Source organism: Gloeophyllum trabeum (assembly GCF_000344685.1).
Source record: "Gloeophyllum trabeum ATCC 11539 unplaced genomic scaffold GLOTRscaffold_00022, whole genome shotgun sequence".
NCBI classification, from domain to species: Eukaryota; Fungi; Basidiomycota; class Agaricomycetes; order Gloeophyllales; family Gloeophyllaceae; genus Gloeophyllum; species Gloeophyllum trabeum.
This window is the reverse complement of record NW_006920431.1, coordinates 116,518-127,152: the sequence shown is the minus strand read 5'-3', so window position 1 is coordinate 127,152 and position 10,635 is coordinate 116,518. Positions and strand designations below refer to the sequence as shown.

General features: G+C 52.9%; 4 protein-coding genes across 4 annotated transcripts; 1 reads left to right on the top strand and 3 right to left on the bottom strand.

The window, feature by feature from the left end:
* Positions 1-2,294: 2,294 nt before the first annotated feature.
* GLOTRDRAFT_134035 (uncharacterized protein) lies at positions 2,295-2,933 on the bottom strand (the record flags this gene model as incomplete). The annotated part of the gene is made up of 3 exons (XM_007873011.1): positions 2,295-2,315; positions 2,371-2,808; positions 2,859-2,933. 3 exons carry the CDS (start codon positions 2,931-2,933, stop codon positions 2,295-2,297), a joined length of 534 nt encoding a protein of 177 aa, XP_007871202.1.
* A 1,011-nt stretch (positions 2,934-3,944) lies between these two features.
* GLOTRDRAFT_134034 (uncharacterized protein) lies at positions 3,945-5,313 on the top strand (the record flags this gene model as incomplete). The annotated part of the gene is made up of 4 exons (XM_007873010.1): positions 3,945-4,280; positions 4,329-4,451; positions 4,525-5,115; positions 5,164-5,313. The coding sequence occupies 4 exons, from the start codon at positions 3,945-3,947 to the stop codon at positions 5,311-5,313; spliced, it is 1,200 nt and encodes a 399-aa protein (XP_007871201.1).
* A 392-nt stretch (positions 5,314-5,705) lies between these two features.
* GLOTRDRAFT_134033 (drug h+ antiporter) lies at positions 5,706-8,367 on the bottom strand (the record flags this gene model as incomplete). The annotated part of the gene is made up of 15 exons (XM_007873009.1): positions 5,706-5,911; positions 5,993-6,142; positions 6,208-6,419; positions 6,474-6,508; positions 6,556-6,658; positions 6,721-6,779; positions 6,833-6,996; positions 7,064-7,360; positions 7,415-7,575; positions 7,629-7,637; positions 7,696-7,762; positions 7,813-7,830; positions 7,893-7,964; positions 8,016-8,143; positions 8,198-8,367. 15 exons carry the CDS (start codon positions 8,365-8,367, stop codon positions 5,706-5,708), a joined length of 1,851 nt encoding a protein of 616 aa, XP_007871200.1.
* Positions 8,368-9,082: 715 nt separating this feature from the next.
* GLOTRDRAFT_141548 (uncharacterized protein) lies at positions 9,083-10,539 on the bottom strand (the record flags this gene model as incomplete). Its single annotated transcript, XM_007873008.1, has 4 exons — positions 9,083-9,133; positions 9,199-9,786; positions 9,869-9,988; positions 10,042-10,539. 4 exons carry the CDS (start codon positions 10,537-10,539, stop codon positions 9,083-9,085), a joined length of 1,257 nt encoding a protein of 418 aa, XP_007871199.1.
* Between the last annotated feature and the right edge of the window lie 96 nt (positions 10,540-10,635).

Below are 10,635 nucleotides of genomic sequence, written 5' to 3'. Positions count from 1 at the left end.
GGTCAGTGGAGTGCATCTGGGGTCAGGGTGAATTGGGTATGTGTATTGTAATATCATTATGGTCTATGCTCATGATCACGTCCAGAATGTGCTGTTTCATTGTGGCAGGCGGGCTCTAATAGGTGTGACTGCGACAGGCAGTCTGGTATTTACAAGATTATATGTACTGTATATACACAGTGTCTGTAGATAGCATTGCAATATATGCTTCATTTTCTTATTCATATGCAAGGAGCAATAAAATCAAGCAGCTGTATGAAATGTGAAAGCCCGCTGGCCAGAAAACCCGCTTTCTCGTTGTCCAGCCCGGATGTCAGCTTGATAACCGACTCCGACCTTGACTCGACATACGAGTCAAGTAGAGGCCAAGTTGATCCTCGGTTTTTATATCGAGTCGATGTCACGCGTAGGGCCTGGTGGGGTCTGGCGTCTGACCTTGCCGAAACCCTTTTTTAGACTGGGCGTGTATCTGGTCGGGCGAGGAATGACAATACCGTAGCCTGAGCTCCAATGACCTGAACCCTGTACCACGCAGAAGGGAAGACGCACGTTGTCATTAACCTTTGCATGGTATAGCACACCAGCATCGTAGTGCGAATTCAGTCAAGGGATATCCAATCAATTTGCGTGGACTGTCTGTTCAGAGTGCGCTCCCTGGGAGAGCTTCGATTCTCCGCGAAGGTCCTAGTATGTACACCTTGGCAGTGCGTTCGAGTCTTCTTGCTCAGGAAGGGGCGTGCGACTGGAACCCTACGGAAGTGAGATCAAGAATAAGCCGACGTGACAAGACGCGTATCCGCAGGAGAAGTCAAATACTGCACATGCGAGGCAGCCAGAACCGCCAAAGAAGGGCTCACGCGTGAGTAAGAAAAACGTAGTCCTGAGGAAGTTCCGGTTCCGATTGCCACTGGCACGATAGACCGGGCTTGCTCTACATCTCGCTCGGTTTGAGCATGACAGGTAATATAAGACAGCCAAAGAGAAGGTCGTATATCGCCTCGAGCAAAGTTGGTCACTCCAGAGTCGGAATTTCCGCTGGAATGATTACGAGTTCGCAAGATATCCTCGCGGGTACGACAGCAATCAGGACGGTCCAGGCACGACAACCCGCAGGTGAGGACGTGGAACATCGGAATCCACGTCAGACGGCCAACCTTCGAGAGCGAATGAAGGTGCGAAACCCTTCTAATTTGCGTTTCTATGCCAGTTTTTTTTTGTGGACGAACGAAGCGAAGCAGCCCCAGGAAGATAAAGAAATTTGTGTAGAAACGATTCAACAAACCGTGGCTTTGTTCCAGGGGCATTGCGCCTCATGGTCTGAATAATGCGATTGTTTCTACGAGATAACGCAAGGACCGAACCTGCAAGTGGGAGTGAGGAATATGTAGCCTTGCCGGCCCTTGCGGTTGTAACGGCATTGCCCCGGCCCGGGCGCGGTCCGTACCAACCTGAAAGCTTGATTATGACCTCGGAACTCAAAACTTCACAGCCGCGTTTCGCGTGCTTGTCGAGCTTGCCAGTACCGAACGTTGTTCTTCGTTCCTAAACCTACCTGCGACATGGTGGCTACTTGCTGCGCCCCTACGAGGCCCTGCTACGGCGGACTCGGGGACCAGAAGAGCGGTTGATATTGTTCAGATGCGATTAGAGGTATATAGTGCGTCTATATCTCTGGACCGGTAGGAATCGCGACTCGGACGTGACAGAGACAGGTCACTTCACTGTGTCTTGCAGTCTTCAAGCAATTCACAGGACAATGTCCATTGCGATTATTTGCGATCGATGTTGGCCTATGAGGTGCTTGGGGCCTGCTCTATCTTCACCCCTTCCGCGAAAATACATCAAGATCACTCGCCAACCGTGTTCGGAGAATGAGATCGGGTCGCAACACCAGAGTGAGGCGGAGGTTTTGGGACAAGTTCTTTCCGTGAGCGGTCTCCGATTCTCTAGGCACGTCATCTTGTAATGAACGGCATGCAATGGTTTACCAGATGCTTCAACTCTGTGCAGGGGTTTGAGATTCATACAGGCTGCATCCTCGTAGCAGGCGTTGGTACAACGGAGGAGAACTATGGTTTCAATCTTCAAGTGAAATATCAGTCATGTCGGTGTGGCTTAGTTTCCCCGCGATACCCGTGGGCTGAAGTTATGTTTTCCCATTGTTACAAGCCCTGAATGATGTTAGCTGATTCAAGGCCACGCCGAATATTATCCCAATGGTCACATCGTCGCTACTATTACTGCCAGAAATTGACCGGTGGCAACTACAAGATCTCCGGCTCTCTTCCCGTCGCTCAGGGCTTCTGAGGCTGACCCTGCAGCGGGCCTGATCAGCAGTGTGGTCTCAACGTCCCAGGTCACTCCACCTACCCCGAAAATGGAGTCGCCGGCCTCATTAAATATCCTGCCAAGTTGACCGTCTTCTGAAGTGGGGTTGTACGCATGGCCGGCGCACCTGAGAGCACAAATTGGTGCGTTGAATCCGAATGTAGCATGGTTCTCTTTGTCGGATTTTGACACATGGAAAAAATTGGTGATATCGACGTTCAAGGTCCCGCTTAGCTGCAGTGTTGTCGCCGCGGCGTTGAGTAGGGCGGCGACTCTTGCAAGAGCCTGCTGCTGGCGTGCTACCATTGCCTTTTGGGAAGCAGTTTTGCTCGTGATCGCGTTCTGCTTCTTCTTCAGGGCTTTAGCACTTGCCCGGTCAGCTGCCGTGATCGCTGGTATCTCGATATCTGTTAAACCCCCCGTGAACGTGGGGTGCACGGATATCGCCCGGGCTTCCAACTTCGTTAACGATGATTCCCGCTGGAGACAGGTTGAAGGGTGCTTTGTCTGTCCTGGTTAACGGAGCTCACCTCTGCAATAGGAATTGATAATACGCTGCCAATGAGCGCGAAGAAGGTAAGAAGGCCGACTATGCTGAATTGCATGATATGACGACTTTTGCTAGATGGTCGGCGGGTTCGTGTCAGCCGGAGGGGGGGGCGACCTCAATAAAAGAAAGTGGATATTGAGGACTGCTAGATACACGGGAAGGTAGAGTCGCGGACTCTTGGAGGTAAGGGAGCGAAGAAAAGTCTAAGTGAAGAGTCGCTGACTCTTAGCAAAACCTGACTGTGCGGTTGTGAGTTATATCTGGTATGAGATTCAACTCATCGACATTACGACAAGCACAAGCTTCAGCGGCAGCAGACTTAGATCATTACCGCCCGGGTACCGCACCAACATCATACGTTAAAACCTATGCCGCCAAGCTAGCTGAATCCAACCCATCTCGCGAGTGGCGAGGTTGCACGTGTAGCTCTGAACTTCTGTGAGGCGTCGCGACGCGGATGTTGTCCGCCGTAGCCACCTCCCCGGCTTTGTAACCTGCTCTTCAAACAAACTCCCTGCGTATATTAGACGTAATCTTCAAGGTCGCCACCCAGAGTGATAGGGATAGCGGCCATAGCGGGCACTGGCTGGCCGCGGGCGTCATCGGACCGCTGACTGTGAGGAACCCCACGTCACTAAGCTACGCCATATTCGGGCACCGTTTGGATACATCTACATCTGGACCCGCGTTGCCACATAACGCAGTCGTCTAGGTTGTCCACACCCGCCACTGATTTGACGGGTCAGTGTACAGCCTTTGTTCCTTGTCCTCGAATACTTATAAGCTCCTAGATCGCTCAAGCGCAGTATTCTAGATGCAGCCTCATGACCTCCCGCCCGAATTGGTTCACAGGATCGCCTGCTGTCTCGAGACTCGGGAGGACGCCGTGTCGTATGCTCTAACATGCAGATACTTGTACTCGGTTCTTTGCCGATTGCATATCCAGTATATCGATATTCGGAGCCCATTATGCAAGCCTTCCCTTTGGAAGCAACTGGCGCACGACGATAGTCGTGCATCTCTGATACGCTCTTTGACAATATTGCCCGAAAATACCTTCTCGGATATGCAGTCCGTGATAGCAGACTACCTGCCTATGGTGGAGCGTACGCCGGAAGAATACCGCGAATGCAGTCTCGTCGATGACGGCAGGAGATACGGGTCAGACGTCAAGTGGAGCAGTGAGGTGGTCGGGGCACGAGAGCATGAACTGGGTACTGCTTTGCGACGTATGCAGAACTTGCACCAATTCCGATGGTTTCGTCCACTGCCCCCCGTGTCCACTGGCGAGGACGATCTTTGGACAATTCTCAAGTCGTTGGGGACCGTTCGTGCTTTGCATATACTGGACTTACATGAGAAGTGTTTACCTAGCTGGCCTTCTGTTGTGGCCTCCTCGTCGGTGTGTAGTCCTTCATACGGCAAGGTCCTGACTCACCGTGCTTCGTAGTTCCTATCCTTCTGCGGCTTGACATCTTTGACGCTTCGTTCAGAGGCAATGGACCGTATCAGCGAAGACCCAGACGTGACGCCTTTACTTCAAATGCTTGTCAGCAACTGTCCTGCTCTCGAGGTAAGTTTTGATTTCCAGCAATGATGTGTCCGCTCATCATCTGTCGTTTCGCTGACGGCATCCGCACGTACAGAATGTTCGACTGCATTTGCACCTCTTCACCCATATCGAGACCGCACCGGCGGACGTGATGGTTCGAGACGGACAATGGCCAAATTTGACCTCGCTATATCTAGAAGGCTTCAACTGCCAGCCTACAGACCTAGCCATCTTCCTTGGTCGCCACTCGGGTCTTCGTGAGTTGAGACTCCCGTGCATGATGCCTGGTTACAGATGGAAAGATCTCGTACTTCCTTCTGGAAGTCTCCCGAATCTCCGAACTCTCGAATGCCATAGCCCCACTGCATCGGCTTTACTAAGCAACGGCGAGGTAGCGACCAATCTCGTCACGCTCCAGGCCATTGACCTTCACGATGTTGTGCGCCTAGCCGAATATTTCAAGTGGGACTACGAATGGGAGGACGAGCACGACCTCGAAATTCTCGAACTGCAGCGAGAGATCCCATCTCCATGGAAGGCTCAGCTCCTAGAAGGGATTAGAGCGCACCCGTCCATCACGTGGCTCGAATTGGACAAAGAACCGAGCCACTCTCAGGTGGCGGAACTAGCTGAAGTTGCTCCACAAATAACAGAGTTATCATTCTGCGGCGACTATGATCGCAAGGTCGGTCCCATGGAGTGTCTTGGACTATCAGACGGCTAACCCAGGAAGAAAAGGGAGTGGAATGTTGGCATGAAGCTCGAGATCATTCTCCTCGTTTGGTACCTCTGTCTAAAGACCCAGATTGACCCGACCATGCCTTCGAACCGTTGGGGCCGCGAATGGTGGATAGGTCGACGGACCTTTTTGGACCACCGATGAAGTACCGTTTGGGCGCCTGGTGGAAAGTAAAGGGACCGACAGAGTGTGAGACTGAGCTCAGCGACCATCACATATGTATGCTAGCAGGTTGATTGTTCCAGAACGGTTCATCTCATTACTCGGATGTATCAGTCGTTCTGCGCATCCGGAATCCATGCTCCAACGATGAAGTCATAATCTGCCCCGACGCACAAGCTCGCACCCTGATCATGAGCGATTTGCAAGTATAATATCCGAGTCAAACAGAGGGAGCCTGGCGCTTCCAAGGCTATAGCAGGAAAGGCGTCACAGTAGCGCTTGCCTACTGAGTCTTATTCGACTTCGTTTCAATTGGTATAAATCAGATGCCCGTTTCCTTGGGCGTCGCGCGATGGTATTACTACATTTGCTGTTCACCGTGTACTGTTATAGCTCCTGCTTAGACTATGTGGCCTTCTCGATCGCTCCGGTGATGTGCCATCTGCTGATCCGTCTGCGTCGTCAACAGCATTCTGCGTATCTCCCAGGTACCAGTTCGGCATGGTCAACGAAATGAGCACTGGCACTACGCTCAGCACCGTAGCGGTGATGACCATGATCTTCATTGTATCATCATACGCTGCGAATACAATCGAATACATCAGAATGCATGCAATTCAATGGACCCCAGGACCACAGGTTTCTAAGTGAAATGACTTACCGTGAATGACACCCTCCCGAATAGGATGTCCTCGGGGATGTTCGGCGGCTTTCGAGATGCTCCCATACAGCTCCTCTATATCTTCGGGAGACAGACTAGGCAGATACCGTCGGAGCCTCCCAGGCATCATATTTGCCCATATTGCACCCGCTGCCATATACCATAATGCCCCCTCAGCGACTGGCCCCCACGATCTCGTACATGTCACGACTCACCGAACGCCCCGCCGACGGCGCCCCCGATTTCCGTCACCAAGAGGACCATGGCGGTCACCATCGCGAGGTCGAGGTGGTCCACGGACGCCTGGGCGCCCACGAGCGAAGACACGGCGGCGAACCCACCGCCGGCGCCTTGCAGGAGCTGTGTAAGCACCAACTCGAGTGTCGACCCTTTGGCGCCGCGCGAGCGGATCATAAGGCTCACGCCCCTGAAGATGTCGGCGTGAGTGGAATGGGGAACGATGAGCGGGAACAATACTTACAGGAGTCGGATCAGGAGACCGAATATAAGGAGCGGCTGGGCGCGCGTCAGTCGGGAGATTTGCGCTTGAATGTGATGCATACCTTGTATCGTTGCAAGTACCGCATCAGGACCCCCACGATAATCCCAGCTACTGTCAGTCCTAACATCTGGGTTTGCAGGAAATAATTTGCTTGTATAAGTGTCCTGAAAGGGCACAGCTGTTATTGAACGCATTCATATCTCAGATCTCAAATGAAGGGACACACCATGGCTTCACAACCAAGATAAATGAATAAAGATATGTGAATGTGAGATAGAAGGAAATCTGTGATGGAAGCAACTTAGTCAGAGAAGTAGATGAACAGAACGAGAACTTACAAAGTCAGTAAATCCAATCAAGCAGCTTGCTACGACACTCCAGTTGCGAGTGAGACGGATAGGGAAGAGAGGTCGCTTGGCGTATCTCTGCTCCCAGACGACGAATAACGCGAAGAGAATGCACCCGACCAGCGAGAGCCACCCAGAAGCAGCTTGGGAATGTCCTATTCATTCAGGAGTTCAAATTAGTTTGAACATGTTCTGGTAACATATAAACTCAGCGAAACCCACCACCGTTCTCCTTCGCCAGCGTGAACGGGATCAACACCAAATACACCGCGACACCGAACAACAGCAGGCCCACAAAATCGAGCGACTCGAGCACCCGCCACGCGCGCCCGAGCCGCGTGCGCTTCGCCAAGAGGAAGCCGGAGGACGACAGCGACGACCGCGTGCGCGAGTGCGAGTGCCCGCGCCCGTGCACGCTCCGGTCGACGATGCCCAACCGGCGCGCGCGCCGCTCGGCCCAGAGGAGCGTCGCGATGAGGGGGGCGAGGGCGAGCGGGACGAGGATGATGAACATTCGATCTGTGGATAACGCGAGGAGTTAGTGAGACGAGGTGAGGCAGAGGGAGGACGTACAGCCCCAGCGCCAACCGCCGTGTGCGAGCACGGAGTCGGCGATGTTCGCGCCGACCCAGGCGTTAATCAGGAAGGGGGAGGACACGAGGGCGGAGACGAGCCCCCGCCACTTCAAAGTGGTGATATCGGCTATTATTATTTGGGTCAACAGTTGTAGGCCGCTGAAGCGATGGTCGTAAGCTACGGATATACCTAGAGATATAAACTGACGTACGTGTAACCGCTATATCCAACTTGTTGGTGAGCAGTCAGACCTCATGAGACGTTTGACGTGAGCGTACATGGCGTAGGCAATTATACCGCCCGCTATTGATGCAATGCTTGAAGCCGAGGCAATGAACATGTATCCTTGTTGGTGTCACTTTCTGAACCCTGATTTTGAGTCCTTTTTGACCTACCAATGACATAAAAAAGCACTGCGGGGAGATAACTGGATATGAGTGATCATGCAAAGCTACTTGGGCGTTTGTATACCGACAGACGATGACATATGCAGCACCTCTTGATGAGATATCAGCTATCTTGGCAATTACTGGTTTCCCAACAGCAACTGCGGCGATCCTGACCAATAAATCCCAGCAGCACATAACTGCAGACTTACTGATGATCGACTGTGACACTTGAATGGAACTGATCAAGCTGAGTTCTCCAAAGGTCGACGCAGCGAACGTTAGGTAGTACGGTGTCGTGCAACCGTCAAGAGAGTAGATATAAGACGCCGAAGCAAGCCTTTCGAACCGCCATCTGTCGCTGTGCGCAGGAGAGATCGTCGACTGCACTCACCCCAAGAATAGACACCACCTCGAGTACCGCCCGTACACCTGCTCCGTCGCCTCCACCGTCTTCACTCCGTTCGTCTCGTCCTCCGAGCCCTCCTCGCTCGCAAGACCTCCATCCTCATCCAATCCGTCCGCGGGAGCGTCCTCGCCGAGTAAGTAGTCCTCTTCAGACATGCCAGCTCAGCGCAAGCGGGTTCCGAGTCAGTATGAGAATAGACGTACCCGAGCTGCCCCTTCTAACGGGGGAATAGCCTCCACGCCCCGGGCTCCGAGTCAATGACATGATTGCGGGGTCGCCTTGCTGCGTACACGCGCGTCTGTCGTGAACATAAATTCCTGAGTTATGGATGAGCGCAACAGCGTCCGAGTCCGATCCAGTATAAGGATATCTGATAAGATTATTTTTTCCGTGTGCTTCCGCTCGCTTAGCACTTGCTGATCCGTCTTGCTTCGCGACTCTTGAACGCCTCGCGGATTGCTCGCGGAAGGAGTTTGACGTCTAAGAACCAGCCAATAAAGGTCAGCTCGGCTTTTCGACTGCGCTATCGGAAAGGAACAGCGAAGTCGACTTACAACTCGCGATCGCGTGGGCATCAATGATAAATCCATACCAACACTCGGCAGGTTCAACTGTCATCCATGCGCGGCCGGTCCCTTAATTATGGAATGTCGCGCCACCCCCTGTATTCACGGAAGTAAATCACAGCGCTGCGAGAATTAAATAATGTAGAGACACCAAGGCAAGGCCAAAGGCAGGCAAGCCTGTCTGTAGGCTTTGCTACTACGAATAAGTGGCCCAGGGAATCGAGCACTGTACATTGGATGTAGTGTACTTATGGTGTACATTATCTAATGTCCTGGGATACGATATGACCACCAAGCTGCCTGTCTATACCAATCTAGGAGAATGGAACCGTGCTTCATGCCATAGATGTTCCCCCTGTGGGGTTCAGTTAGCGACTCAGACACGAGAGGTCGGAATCCGAAGTATGCAGAAGTACTCACCTTACGGTCGTATTCGCCACAGAAGGACAGCTCTTTAAGTTGCGGAGCTACTTGTCTCAGCTCACGAATCTGCGCCGCGGTCGGTTTCTTATCCACCTCGATCGACGTGATTCTCGGATGCGCTCTGATTGCTTCCAGCAGCTCCGCCTTCCACGGCGACGGTCTCTCCTTGTGGACATCAGGTTCCCCAAACTCCGGCTCATCGTACTCGTAATCCAGCAGGAAATAGTCATTGAGACGCACGGTGTCGCTAAGATCGATCCCGCGGAGCGACGCGAGGTTGGGTGCAACCTGGGGGTCCCTTAGCAGAGCCGCCGCGGTCGGGCTGTGGCACTCGAGAGTACAGAGGTTCGGGAGGCTGCCTTGAGGCAGGGAGAGGTCCCGCCATCTGTAGCCGGGCATCATACATGAGAGTCTGAGTTCCCTGAGGGCTTCGTGGTGACTCAAGAAGGCGGATAAGCTGTCCGGCTGGCAACTGAATCCTTCTAGATAGAGCGAGGTTAGTTGGGGCCATCGTCCCTCTTGAACTAAGATCTCTGCGTCTGCGGCTACGACTTGGGAGAAGAGTTGTAGGTGCACGCGAAGACTCTGGAGAATGAATCCAGGAGAGAGGGTCCCGAAGAGCAATGCTGTTAAACGTCCGTAGATGTTGAGAGCAAAGTGGACGTACCTTCAAACGAGGACAGTTGACAAGCATCCGAAGTAGTGGATCCAGGTCCGGATCATCTTCAGCCCGGTCCGCCACATCCGTCCGGAGATCCAAGAACGTCAGTCCCTGGAAGGACAGGAACTAGAAATCTGCTATTTAGATAAGTCTCCTGCTACGAAGAGATCATCACGTACCGATGGTGTCTCAACGACAGAGCGCCAGCCAGATGATTTCAAGTCTTGCAGATCCAGGACGTGCAGCTCCTCAACCGTTCCTAGTGAGTTGAGCATTGTCCACAGGTCATCCTTACCCTCCGACACCGGTGGAGGCATACGGAACCATCGGAATTGGCGCAAGTTCGTCATACGTTTGAGGGCGGCGATCAGATTCTGCTCGTGCCCATGAAGCACCTCCCGCCTGCGGGGTACGTCTGAGTTTCTGCCATTGTCCACGGGACTGCATTCGCGATATTCCTCTGGAACGCGTTCTTCCATGGGAAGATAGTCCGAAATGACAGACTGCATGTCGTTGAAAACGTTCTCTGGTAATATGGTGAGAGAGCGCGTCAGAGAAGCACGCATGTCATCGCGGGCCAGCCGGGACCAGAGAACGGGCTTGCAGAGAGGACTTCGTATGTCGCGGTACTGCAAGTGTGTGTCACGAAGAATCGAGTAGAGATACCTGCAGGACATTGCGAAGGATACGGCATCCTCTCGTGTTTCCAGAAAGCAGGCGATTCTGTGGACCAATTCTGGTGGCAGGTCGACGGGCTGCATGCTAGACGGAAG